The sequence below is a fragment of the Bactrocera latifrons genome, unplaced genomic scaffold (assembly GCF_001853355.1).
Source record: "Bactrocera latifrons isolate USDA-ARS-PBARC rearing strain unplaced genomic scaffold, ASM185335v1 scaffold_89, whole genome shotgun sequence".
NCBI lineage: Eukaryota > Metazoa > Arthropoda > Insecta > Diptera > Tephritidae > Bactrocera > Bactrocera latifrons.
In genome coordinates, this window is record NW_017537589.1 from 364,989 (window position 1) to 380,094 (window position 15,106).

The following is a 15,106-nucleotide window of genomic DNA, read 5'->3' on the forward strand; positions in this document are numbered from 1 at the left end:
AAGTTAGCAGTTCGGAGTGAGCAAAAGAGTACCCTGTTGCGCCGATGGTATATATTACGGCTATCATCATTTTCGCAGTACATGGGTATGGCTTATCAAAAACCGACTACTACATTGAAAATCACAAATTTTTGATGGTCGCTTTCAAAGCGTTTTTTACAAAAACACGAAACCAGCCTCCCACTAATATTACTTTTTTCCATTTGTTTAAAAATCGCCGAAAACTTCGCTTTCAGACAATAACCACGAGTATGCTTTGTGATAGTGACGGCGTTGGGCGGTGAGCTTAGAACTTATCGGAACTCCCTCATAAATATAAGTTTTATTGATACTTTAACCATTTTATAGGAACCATCAAAATGTCTATAGACAACAAAAAAGAGTTAACTCTTTACATAAAATATTATCAACTGTTTTACAGTAATTTATAAAATGATAATCAAGGGTATATAAATATCAAACTTCTACAAATCCCCGAGCCAAACATAGTTGTCAAAAGTGATTCTCAAAAATAGATATTTATGTATAGTGTGTATAAAAACAAATCCAGCGATTTAATTGCTTTTACTATTGTTGCACCGCCTGCGCCTGTCTTTCGGATCCAAGCGAGATGATGATATACACTGGTAAAAAGAGTTGGTTTGCGAATTTCACCACAGTATGAACTCCAAGAAACAACGGCAGCCACAAAATCACCACAAATTAGTGGACCACCCGCGTCTCCACGACAAGCGTTCAAATCCCATGGATCTGTCTTGCCGGCACATATCATCGTCTCATCAAATACATCGGGATAAAATTGTTGGCAATAATCATACGAAAATACCGTTAAAACAGCATTTATTGGTGCAGCCGCGTAGGGACCTCGCTGTAGGAATAAAATATAATCAATAATATTTCCATACATTTGGATACGATACAGAAAGAAAGTCAGCACACACATAAAACAGTTGACCCCAACCAAGGATGCGGCACTTTGTTCCATTTGGTATAATCTCTTCATTGAGGGGTATTACTTTGATGAAGTCATTGTCGTCAGGAAAACTTTTAGCGATACGCAATAATGCTATATCGTGAGCACCTGCTGGTATAAATTCTTTGTGAGGCATAACTTGGAGCACTTTCATTTCAAGCGTTCTTTTTGTCCTAACTAAACGATTTGGCGCCCCTGCAACCACGACAAGACGATGTGTGCGCGTAATAATTTTTCGACGACTAAAGTTTGTGGTAGAGAAATTAATAAATGAAGCGAGTTACAATAATATGAGCACTCATTGGTACAGGTAACCTCCTACTCACTCAATAACACAATGCGCCGAAGTTAATATTAAATTGCTGGATATGATTGACCCAGTACAAATGTGATTGTCTCCGAAGTACGCGGTAGCTCGGGTGGTACGTATGGATACGATGTGCTTGTAAAGTTGAAGTCTTTTGAACTTATCAATTCCGGTAAACAATGAAAAGTTCGTGTTCTCCGGCAGGCAATCTGATAGAGTGATATCGTGGTTGTTATAACGGCTTTGAACATTTTGTGCGAGTTGCAAAAATAATGTAGTACAACAGAGAATAGGCAAGAGTTGTTGTAATGTAGACATCGATGCCAGAAACTATTTCTATTTGATTTTATTCAGCCAAAAACAAAGACAAATTTCGTAGAATCCATTTGTCGATTTTTTGGAACAGATTGAATTGTATATAGAGGGTAAACAAAATGCTTCATTGATATTGAAATTGAAAAATTTGATGAAATTCTTTAGAAAAGTCTTGCGAGCAAAGCTATAGGTAAAGTTGGAAAAAATATACACGTTAAAATGTTTTAAAATATGTTCATTCTCAGTTTGAAATTGGATATACTTGAAGTATAACAAGTTTTTCAACATATTATATATGAAAACGGCTGTGGACCAACGGTTACGGGTCACATGGATCCTTAAATTTATGAAATATATATATTTTTCTAGTTAACCATTGTCAAAACAAGAATAATTTCATGAATTTTAATACAAACTTTTAAATATTACAATCATCGCAAATCATTAAATTTAATATATCGAAGTTGGGGTAATTCGTACATCGATAGCACACATTTTTGGCTTTAAACTTAAGCCTGGTATTGACTCGATTTTTATCCATTTTTGACATCAATATACAAGGTGCATTTCAAAGTAAACAGCACTGAAAAAAAAGAGAACAAATGGTGTTTTTTGGCCAAATCAATTTGTTTTATTTAAAATAGTCTCCTTCTGCTTGAATACAGTTTTTTGCATGGTCCGAAAGCATGTCGAATGAGTGTTTTGTGGTTAATGATTAAAATGTGATTTTTGGTCAAATAATCGTCCTTCGAATGTCAAATTCTGAGCAATTTTTGGGCGTCGGTCAATTTGTGCGGTACAAACCATGCCACACCTTTCGCAAGTCCAAATGTTCGGTCAAAATGCGATAATCGATGTTTTGGAGATGTTCTATTCCATTTCAATGAATTTAAATGAAGGTTTCGGCTGATTCTTGATGAATTCACGCAGAGTTTCGATGGAATTTCCGGTGATCACGGATTTTGATAGGCCCACATGTTGATCGTCATTTGTGTCCCCACGACCACTTTGAAAACGTCGAAACCACTCGTGAACTCTACTACGAGATAGGCAATCATCGCCATAAACTTGTTTCATCAATTGAAACGTTTCGGTAAAAGTTTTACCAATTTTAAAACAAAATTTAATGTTGGCTCTTTGTTCGAAGCTGATTTTCGCACTGATAACACAAACATACTTACACTTAAAACGCAATAACTTCACTTCCAATCAATGAAATGACATGAAATTCTCACTGAACATTCGATAAAGATAGCAGATTGTAAAGCACCTACCAGGGGGCGCTAGATTCAAAAAGTCTTGTTTGTTTTTTTGGAACGCACCTGGTATGTTGTGACCAGGAAATTAAGTTCTCAGAATATCTCATATATATTCGGTACCTGGTCACTCGAAAATTATGCCATTATTAGCCATTTTTGAGTAAGATATGGCGTTCTTTGATGTCTCCATTGTAGACAAGAGCGTTTTTTTCTTAAATATAACAGAAACGGTTTGGAATATTAACGAATGTTTTTATTTCTGTGAAAGTACATTCGATGGATAGTATGAAACTCGCTTTCTTTTCAATAAATCGATTGTGAAATTCACTGTGTAGCTTGTGACGCAGTCCTTGTGGAACCACATATTGTCCCAGTCCATATCATCTAATTCGGGCCAAAAGTATCCAGTTATCATTGAGCGGTAGCGACGCCCATTTATAGTGACGTGGCAGTCTTGATTATCACCATAAACCGCACCAAACCGTAATTTTTCCGGGATGCAATTCAAGCAGAAATGAGCCTCATTGCTGGAGATGACTTTTCGGTGAAAATCCGGATCATTTTCAAGTTGTTACTCAGCCCAATTGACATACATATGACGATTCTGGTTGTCAAACGGCTTCAGTTCTTGCGTCAGTTTGATATTGTAAGTATGTTGGTCAAGATCTATTCGCAAAATTCTCCACAACGACGTCACACAGATGTCCTACGCATGAGAACGACGTGTAACAGACTGATAAGCGCTAGCGGCAGCAATGTTCTCGATTTCTCTATCTTGCAAATTTTTCCATTAGACGCTCAATGATTAGACAGGATCATTATGACGATCATAAATTGGACGGTAGCGTTGTTAAAGTTGCGTCCACTGACTCCGAATTTCGGTAGTAAATTTTTGTAATTTTGTCTTGTTGTTGGATTATATATCTTTCCATGATGAATTGTTTAAAAGTATGACATCGTTTGCTATCCCTATCGGTTTACTTTTGTAACGACGTTATTGAAAACCTCGCTATGCTGAAAAGCGAAAACAAAACAGATAGAGTATTAATGTTCCTACCGTATTTATTTAGTGAGTTATTGTACTTTTAGTATTTTTCAATAAAACCATTTTATGTTGATTGGGTATGGTTATGATCCATTTTCACCCAGTATGAGGAGATGCTCGAGAGACTTGTTCTCAGTTAGTTTGCTCGATTTATTTTAGTGATTTGTGAGGTATTTACTTTAAATTCACTAGAGGGTAAGTGAACCATCCATTTATTTAAACGTTTCAAAACACAGAAGCTTCAAATTTATTGGGAAATATTTCTCATCATTCGTAAGAACATTCTTTGCCATTTATTTCTTGATGATTATATCTTTCAAATGTTAGTTCGACTACGTCTCAGGTGGTCCATTCATTGAGTTCAATTTTTGATGACTCGTTAGAGCATTTCGACTGGTAACTGGCGAATGACACGCTTGATGTTTTGCTCCAAGGCCTGAATCGAAGCGGCGGCCTGAATGTCGACGTAGACTTTAGACTTTACATATCCCCACAAGAAACGATTTAACGATGTGATATCACACGATATTAGTGGCCAATCGACTGATCTAAAACTTGAAAGTATCTGTTCATCGAAGTATTTTCTCAATAAATTCCTTTTAGGCGTCTAATAGTTGGTTACTATGGCACGATAGCGGTCGTCATTCTTTACAGAATGTGAATTTTCGTAATAAAGTTGAACGATGATCAAACGTTGGCAGCCTTAACTCTTTACGTGATGATAAACCAGACAATACTTAAAAATAACATGACAGCTTGACAGTTGTTGGTTTTTTGATTAACGTTATTTTATGGGTGTGGCAATGACCTGATTTCGCCCACATGCAATACCAATTTCTTCAGAGTGTCAGAGAATACGATAAAGAGAAAATACATATATCCACCTATAGAGAGTGCTTTTACCAATTTTAGAGTAAATCAGTTAAGTGGAATTTAAGAAATAAAGACAAAGCTAAATGTTGGATTGAGTGTGCCGGTTTGCATGTCGTGCCACTAAAATAGCTATATCTTTGTAAATAATTAAATTTTTGACGAATTCTCTTAATATATATACTTCAAGGTTAAAATGTGATTGTATGAAAGGCCTGCACTAACAACAACTTTTAAGTACTTTTCAAAACAATAGCTAAATATATGAATCAGTGCAATAAATGATTAAAATAAAAGATTTGACTTTGCTTTACTTTTAATATGTATATTCCGAGGGTACATATAAGCAGATATAATATACTAACATTTATGATGTATATACATATACATGTTTCTATATTCCAGCTTTATGTTGAATCTATTAGCTGAAAAAGTATTTGTATTCACATTCACTAATAAAGACGTAGACGCTCATCACAGTAAGTCATTACGATTATTTTTTTTGCCTCTTTCCCATTGCCTTCCGTCATTTGTCCAGTTTGTCGCAGAGAAAATTACTTTTCCACTTGGCATACGTAGATAAATGTAATGAGAATAATCGCAAAACCGCTGATGATAATAAGGTTATTTCGAGAACAAAGTAATATTAAGACGCACTATCATAATTATTGCGGAAAGGAATGCTCGAGTGCATGGCTGTCATTATTATGCTATGTTTTCTTTTACTTTTAGTCATTTAGTTTATATTTTCTGTTATTATTCGTTGCAATATGATTGCAATTTTAATTACAACTGAGAATTGTACTCTATTCTGTGGTATCTTGATAGCGACATGAGTTTTTCTATGAGGATAACAAGTCTCCATAGTGTAGTGTTTACTTGTAATGTATTGTGACAGGTTTTAAATAGTTTGCTAGTTATGTTATTAAGATATAGAATTGATAAAGTTCAGGCTAGGGTTAATTAATATTTTGATTTCTTTGAAGTGAATACGTTTCTACTTGCCTTTATACTTCTGAAATTGTTAATTATTCTAGGGAAAAGGGTTCAATATTTTAGTTTGTACTTAATTTGAATTATATTTTTCCTAATCATTTCTATAGATTTTAGTACAATGAACGTCTCGCAGTATGTTTAAGTATTTATCTTAAGTAAGTAAGTTTGAAGTTACACAATTTACACTTACATGAAATGAAGGCCTTCCCAATAATTCACGGACTTCTTTGCACACCATTTGGAAGATAAGAAACTTTCGGGAAATAAAAATATTAATATGCAAAGTTAAATAGCAGGAGATATCGATTTTATTAACCACACATTAATGTATAGGTATGTAAACTCGTATGTTATATATCGTTGTCCTAAAGATCATAAATAATATTTTCACATCTACGAAAGGACCAGAAGTTCTGTCAATATTTGGACATGGCTAAATCGACTCAGCTCGTCTGCTGACCATTTTTGTTATAAATATATTTTATAGCGTCTCGGCATTTTTTTTTTGTGTGTTACAAATATTAAAATTAATTTACCTATTCGGGGTAAAATATAGATCTTAATATTTATATAATTTACAGAAATCGATTAAAATACCCGTGAAAGCAGAAATTAGTCCATTCCCACGGCAGGGATCTTGCTTGGTCGTTGAAATTGAACTAAGGAACTTTGACAGCTGTAAATGCTGGTTCTTTTCTATTCAAAAAACTCTTAGATATGTATCATCAGAATCTTATAGAAATTTTTTAAGGCGGGAAATATCAATCCCAGCTGCTCCGCCAAGTACTACAAAGGTGTCTCTAATAAGATATTTCAATCTTAGTCTGGCTAAGGCTGTAACTTAAACATTCATCTAGGTGATGTTGCCTTCCCTTCTTCCATATAGCTTTGGTAATTTGCATCCAATAAGAGAAAAATTAGTATACACTTGTAGTCTTACCGTAGGAAGAGAACAGCCGTGTACAGACTTTTTCGAATCTAATGAAATTGAGGTATGTATGTCCAAGGCTTTCAGTTTACACCGACCGTAACGCGATTATCACGCAAGACGGATAACAAAGTAGCTTGATACAACTGATTAAGAGGTAAAAGTTTCCTTGTGTAAAGTAAGCGCAAAAGATTCAGGCCAATATTACCGCCCTGCTAAACCCGAAGGTAAACTCCGGAGTAGTACTTAAGCCTATATATAATTATTTTCTAATTAATACTGTGTGGTTCCGATTCCAGATTTTAAGGTTTGCATATGTTAGATCATGTCTATTAAGTTGCTGGATTTTCATTACCTCTTTAAAAAAGATATATATATATAAATATCCTAATGTCTTAAAATTTTAATTTAAAACTTTACTTCAATGTTATTTGCATTTTCTATTTTCAATTACTTGATTTTCGGATTACATTTGAGTAGAGTTTTGTTTTTTAGTTTTTGGACCACCTTGTTAATGCATACATTTCGATTGTATGCTTTGATAAAACGTGACTGTGAATCAAATATGGCGCTCAATCGAGGGAAAACATCACATAAAAGGCATACCCCAACTCTTCCTCAGTAACTTAACGGGTATGCAAATCTGTAGTTTGAGAACAAAAGCACAACTTAAATTTTGTAAATAATTTGAATTATTGTATTTACAAAAATTGAATAAGCAAATTCAGTTCTTTCATATTCAATCGCCATCGAAACCAAAAATTGCACATAATTCATAGAATCATTTAATTTGTCATTAAAACCAAACTAAATTAGGTTTATGTCACTTTATATAGTAAATTTAAAATTTTATGGATCACTCATAGTCACTATCATTAGTGTCTTCGTAAATATTTCCTCTTATTCAACACTTAAGTGGCAATTATAATGTTAGTCTATGTCCTTAAGGGGGTCGTCTACCTTCGCGGTAAAGAAAAAAAAAAATTTACATACTATTTCTAATTTCTAATATAGTAGTAACTCTAAAGAAATTGATTGAAGGTTCAATTGAGAAATTGAAAGTATGTTCATTTACGGGATTTTGAGCCCCAAACCCGACCACGCGGTAACTATTCAAATCGCTCATTTATCTTTAAGCTCGATTTCTAATAAATAGTGTTTTTAATTTTGGCACGATTTTGACAAAACTATGAAAAATAACTGTAAACTGTTACCAATTCAAAAAGCATGTCGCTGAGTATATTATAGGCAGGTGACTTTTTGAGGAACATATTTCACGATTTTTGGAGTTTTTTTAAGAAATGTATTTTTTTTTCAAATTGGTGAAAAAAAGCTTAAGTCTTATCGCCAATAGAGTTATAAAGATTATTAAAAAAAATTTTTGTTTCAAGAAGTCAACAATCCCGCACCAGCAATGACACATTCAATTGATTGTTGTTTTCTATATAATAATAATAATAATAATAACAATAATTAATTGATGTAATAAAAAAAATGTTGCTCAAATATAATCTGTAGAAGATAGATAGATAGAAATAAATTGAAATTAGATTTTCGACCTAAGGTCTTTCCGTTCAGTCACAGAAACTTATGTATACCCAACAATCTGATAAATTTCGAGTATTTGGGTGTCTTATTAAGGCAATGTGATCGCTATCACAATATTTAGACTGTGCAGTCTACAATATGGTGCTCGGCAGTTTTCGGCTTCAGGGCGGAAACTGGCAGTTTGCACAAGAGGCAATACCCACATTAAAAAGGTTTTTCTTGAGCCTGCAGTGCCCTTTGTGAAATGCCACAAGTAACCGGAATTTGTATTTTGGAAGCTTAATTATGCTTTTAAACCTGTGTGGTATATCATGTGTAGTTTTTGTTTTTTGCAATCCGTCGTCAAAAATAGGACGAAATTTAAGGGCGAAGATGGACCATCCTTTTAAATAAAAAATGTTTTTAAGAATGTCATTCATATCTCTTATTTCTTTATGACTTGCTCTACTGAGCTAGGTGCTACAAATTAGGCAACTATTGTTATGTTGAAATCTTTATGTTTGCTTTTCAAATAACACCTGAGATAGATGTCTATACCCTACCCCAAGATTTATTTTATATGTAAACAATTCGAAACAGGCTTCATATGTAACAGGGTTTAGACCCGTGATAAGCTTAATGTTGAAGATGTCTGATATCACGTATTTAACCAATTTGGACAATATTCATACATATATTCACATTGTCAACAACATTTCAAAACTGAAAGAAGCCTTACCCTGTACTTATGTAAAGGTCCATCTCTACATATTACTCATACGCCATGTTGTCCAACATTTATTGCGAATATTCTTCGGCATGTCTGTATACTAAATGTGTGATTAAATTTGAGTTAGTTCTGTATTTACATTTTACATATAAATATTAAGACTCCTGATCTAAATAAAAAATTATTAGAAGACTACGTAAAGTATTTTGGAAAATCGACATACTGATGAGGTTATTATACCCCATTGAAATAGTTTTATAAGACTTACGTTTAAATGAACATTGTAAATTATTTTGCCGGCCTCAAAAAAAAAAAAACACATTTTTCGTCTTTTAAATTTCAATGGAGATTAACGATTATGAAGTCGTGAAATATTTCTAAATTCCAAAATCAATGCTTAAAGTGTTGCTGCCGAAATTCTTAAATTCCAATCTCACTCTTTCACTCTTATGAAAAGCTTTATTGTCTACATAGCCAACATCTGCAGTAAATTGCTCGAACGATGCCACGAAATAACCAAAAAAACACATTACACTTTATAAATATTTTCCTGAACTTTTCTTTACCACCGAGAAAAGTGAAATTACTACGCATTCAACTGTGCAATAACGCATTTCGATTGTCCAAATTGTTGTTTACTTTTTTTTGCCATAACTCGAGTACATCCTTTTCATATGAATATCTGTTGCTACCAACATGGGTGACCTTAACCACGAGCAAAGCTTGTAGCCCCCCCAAAAGAAATGATGAAAAAATATATGCTGGCTTTCACACTTTTACTTCGGCGCGAACAGACACCTTTTTTGGCAGCTGTTTCGAAATTTATGATAAAAGTTTTCTTCAGCTCTTGCCTGTGAAATGGCGTCTACACATTTCGGTTTCGTCGAAGCAAAGCGAGCAATCACTAAAATCGGCACAATCGAAGGTCAATGGTAATATTGTTTTGCTGACCTCGCAGCAGCCACTTGTTTCGTATTTCAATAAATGTTAATGTTGCTGTGGCTCTTGCTGCTGTGATTTAAGCTTTGTAAAGCTGTTGTAAATTGCTTTATTGAAAATTCTGAGAGTGAATGCAAATGTTACGCTTGGGTATGAATATTATTTTAGTTAATATTTGCATTGAGCGCAGAAGAACATCTGCGGATTTTCTCTTTGAAAAAGAAACAAATTATGGCAATATTAATATGTTTAAGATATGTATGTATGAATCAAAGGTTCTTATTTTTTTGGTTGTTATATATTCCACAGTTATGAGTGCTGGAAGCAGAGCCTATATAATCATATGAATTGATTATTACTGTGCTTACTCATCTGATTTTAACTAATGCCCAAATCAACCATTAGAGAAAGTATCAGTGAAGAAGAATTTGTAATTTTTTTTTTGTTATTTATGCTACCCTGAACGGTGTATGACATGATCAAGTCAACATCGTTTCATCCACTGCGGTATTCGCCGTTACCAATGTGCAGAGAACTATAAATCTTCTGCAAAATATAGGGCCGACTCATCAAATGATGTCATTGCCCATGCCTCCGCACCATACAGCATAATTGGTTGGTGTTTGTTTGACGAGAGAGCCCTTTGCTTTTATACTCAGTTTGAAGTAGCACCTGTTGGAAAAAGTGATTCTGAGTTAGATTTCAAAGCTGATATAGTTTTTGGCGATGATGCTGGTTTCAAGATAGACTTCACAGGTTAATACCATCAACAGACACAAGTGAGCGAAATCGCGAATACGATGATTGTTTGTTTGATGACATGAGATATTTCGTCTTGTCCTCGTTTACTACCAGACTAATTTGCTTTGTTTTCTTATCCACTCTGGAGAAAGCAGAATTAACGGCACAGATGTTGAGACCAATGATATTAATATCATAGGCATACGCCAGAAGCTGTATACTCTTATAGAATTGATATAGATTACACCTTCTTTATTTAGCTCTGCAGCTCATATCATTTTCTCCAGCAATATATTGAAGAAGTCCACGATCGGAGCTCGGAGAGGTCCTTCCCGATCCTAACGAAGTTTTTGGTGTTACTCAATGTCAGCTAACACATTCAGATATTACACTTTTACTGCCGTTCAGCAATCTTGATAAGTGTTCGCCCCTTAACTTCAATTTGTTTAGAACAGTAGCCCCCCCTTTGGGTCCTACAAGAGTATGCTTCGGTCTTGAAATTTTCTGTTAGTTTCCGCATCTTTTCGTGAAATGAGGCCGTTTTCATGTCTTGCTTCTCTTTTCCAATATCGCTATCTATCCCATTTCTCTCGTTTTGTGGTCGACCGCTTCATCGTAGGCTTCATCGTACCAGCTGTTCTTGCGACCTTTCCCACTACCATTGATTTCGCTTGCAGCTGTAGGGAAGAAGCTTGAAATGATGTATTAATCCGATCAAATCAAAGGAACATTTTCCCCAAATCTCAATAATATACCATATTGACCATTATTTTCGGCAGAAAGTCAGAAATACATTCCGGCTCCACATACATATTTAGAGACTGGGTTTTTGAAAAGTTGGGTGTAAAGGGGACAACCCTTTTGGTGGTATTTGGGAGTAAGATTTAATATCTTAAGAGCCTACAGGAGGGTGTCCAGTCATTATAGTAAGTTTACCTATGTACCATATGTAGGTTTTGAGACAACGTTTAGGGTGTCAATATACAATATTTACAGACTTAAAGCTGGGTATCTCGAATTCCGAGGTGAACTTACTATAATGACTGAACTATATTTGATGGTAAAAGGATCATATAGAATTTAGAATTGTGTTATACATATGTTATGTGGGCGTGGTTTTGATTGATTTTGGGAATTTTCACACTGTAATATAGAAATGTCAGGATAATATTTTTTTTTATCGGCTCATTAGTCACAAGATATTGTTTTCCACTTAAATGTGAGCAGACGTTAGTGAAGAAATCGATTTTTATTTTTTTTTTGTGCTTTCTTATATGCGACATTTGTGATAAGTAATAATTCGTTTTTGATTGATTTTTCAATGACCACAAGGGTACGGTGAAGATACGATATCCTTTCCCATTTATTTTTTAAGGACATATACTTATCTTTATGAAAATTTACTCTTTTTTTTTCTGGATCAGATTTGGCCCTTAACCTTATAACAATTACAACAATCAAGTTAGAGTACAAAAAAAGCAACAATAACTTTATTATACTTTACTACTTAACAAAAAAAAAAAAAAATAAAAAATTATCAGATTATTGCTTAACATTCTGCTCCTTCTAGGAATTCGAAAAATTAACCATAATATATTCCAAACAATACGTTTAAACATACACCCTTCACACATTCGTATAACATACTGGGTACGTGGGCATAAGCATACCCGTTGAAATGTGTAAAAGTTTCATAATAATTATTATTTTAATAGAGTTAAAATAATATACGCCGTCAGCGGGCGTGAAAAATATGAAAAGTGTTTCTTTATTATTTTGGGAGCTTATTTTGCATATTTTTCGCAAGTTTTTTCTTTTGCTCAACTCCCAAATGGCTTGACAAAGCGACAAATAACGCGGTAAACCCGGGAACAGTCAACCGAACCATCAACAAAAACAATCCACAGTTAGTCAACCAACCGAATAAATGGCGGTTAAAAATACATGCAAACACACACACGCACACAACCATAGCGCAGTACATTCGAAAAATAAATACCAGCAAATGCGAATGAGTGGCGTTAAAAAGTCAACTTGTCCGTCCACAGGTCCCTCTCTGCGTTCCACATCCATGCGCTACTGCCAGGCTCATCAAGTGCTCCTGCCTTCTTTTTTCCTTGTGGCTTGGTGTGGGTTATATGGATGCAAACAAGTGTAGCAGCCGCAAAAAATCCCGCAGGACAAATAATTTCAATTTTTCTTCGCTTATTCCCACTCGCACTCGCTTTATTTTTCTTTGCGTGTAACTTTTTATATAGTATTTTTTTTTTTGACACAAAGTTTGCAGAGCATGCAGAATACGGTGAAAAGAAGGAATGGGTGGCAGCTTCTTAGTCGTTCATGTTATTGTTACTGCTGTTGTTGTAAGGCGCAATGGTGCGCGGCAGCTTAAGTAGAGTTTATGCATGTTTAAGCCATTAATATGCGACGCGTTGACAGTGGGTTAGACTTTGGCTGTCGGGCTGGAACTGGCGGTGCCGAGGCTGCGTCTACAAGCACTCAAACTCCGCCTACAAAACACTTGAAGTTATATAATACAAACAAATAAAAATGAAATGCGGATAAATGTAACAGATTGGGCTTAAAAGTTGTCGGGATGAAAAGGTCGCGCTGGCCATAAAAAACCGACTACTTATGTAAATAGCTTGCATGCTTTTAGTTAAGAGGCGATTTCGTTTTGTTTATGAAAATAAAAGAAGTCAATAAAAATGGTGTTGAAAATAAGCAAAAGTGCAATTCGTGTAATGCAAGTCACAACAAAAAAGTGTTAATTTTGTTGTGTGATGATATGTACTTAGACGACTTTATTAAGTATACAAACATAAAATGATTATTTGTATTGAGTTCAAAAAATTAAATATATATTATAATAATACTGTTCGATAATTTGCTGCCTATTAACCAAATATGAACGAAATTACCACCCAAATGTCCCCAATGCGTTTGTGCGGTGACTAATTGCGGGTTTTTAGCGGAATTTAATCAAGTGCTCATGCCTTTTGAATCATTTAGAGTTTACCACCTATTTTCATAGTTATGTTCATAAATTCTCTCATAAGTATATTCTCATACAAAATAATTTTTCTTATCAAGTTCTCCTTAGTTCTGTTCAAGAACTTACCGATTAATATATTGTATTTCTATTTTTCTTTAGGAGATATCATTCGTTTTAATAGAATTATTCATATCAAAATTTGATGTTTTATCATCTTTAGTTCAGTATAGTAAAATTTTAAAGAAAATGCATTACGCTAACTATTTTGTCGGTCATCTGATCTTGTGGGGTTTGCATCCCATAAATACGCTGTCCAGGTTCTGGTTTTATGTAAAGGGTGATCCATCCCTATTTTTTTTACAGAAACACAGAAACTTCAAATATCACGAGGAATGTATTATTATTCTAAAGAAAATTCTTTGGCATTTTTTTTTTTTGAGATTATCCTTTTCAAATGTTCGTCGCAGCTATGTTTGAGATGGTCCCTCCGTTGAATCGAATTTTTGATGACTCGTTCGAGCATTTCGATTGGTAATTGGCGACTACGCGCTTCAATTTCAGTTATCAAATAGTCGGTTATCATACCGGTCGTCTTTGTTGAATTGTTTGCATGGAAAAAATCGCCAGACAAACTTTTACCTTCGTGAACAAACAGCTGTCAAACACACACTAATTATTCTATGGAGGACAAACTTTACATGAAAAAAGGATTATACCAATATAGAAAATATTTTTTATCGATTTCGTTTGCGCATGTACTTTATATGAATCAGTCGGGGAAAGTTTTTATATATATAATGTTATGTAATGTCAAAAATCATTACAAACTTCTATTAAAAGTATTCATATTTTTGTATCTTTGAATACTGGACTTTGATTCGATAAACTCAATGTTTTGCGAGATTGAAATTAGTATCAAATTTGCAATTCATTAAGGACAAGAAATTCTATTAAAGCATTAGAAACAGGTCTCATTTGATAGTTAAACAGTGTTTTGTTAAATCTAAAATATTACCATAAAAACATCTTAAGCGTATATTTAAAGAGATATTAATGTACTTAGCTGCATATACAATACAGAGATGTTTTCCAACTAAACATGCACACCTTCAACTACAGAAACTCTTGGAAGTCTACTTACGTCAGCATTGTCTGTGCGTACAAGGTCCAGCCTGCATGGCACTGATAAAAAGAAAATAAATCTGCGCTCGCACACACACACATACACGCGTAGACAAAACGCATTACAGGCTTGAGTCGCAACGTTGCTCCTTGAGTCTCATGTTGCAAGCCACTGATATCAGTGAAACTACTTAATTTTGTTCTTATTTCCTCTTCTTTTTCGCCTTTTGTTGGCAACATGTTGGTTATATTAAAAGCTCTATGCCACTTATGCGAATCTTTGGCAACAAAAATGTCTTCAAATAACTGAATGGTCCATGTGTGTCGTCGAGCCTAAAAACAGAGGCCAAAAATAGGTG

At 34.4% G+C, this 15,106-nt stretch overlaps 1 protein-coding gene across 1 annotated transcript; it reads right to left on the reverse strand.

The window, feature by feature from the left end:
- Positions 1-481: 481 nt before the first annotated feature.
- Positions 482-1,605, reverse strand: LOC108977422 (kallikrein-6-like). Its single transcript, XM_018947101.1, has 3 exons — positions 1,300-1,605; positions 942-1,215; positions 482-868 (listed from the first exon to the last, which is right to left on the reverse strand). Exons 1-3 carry the CDS (start codon positions 1,596-1,598, stop codon positions 506-508), a joined length of 936 nt encoding a protein of 311 aa, XP_018802646.1. The 5' UTR covers positions 1,599-1,605; the 3' UTR covers positions 482-505.
- Positions 1,606-15,106: the final 13,501 nt, after the last annotated feature.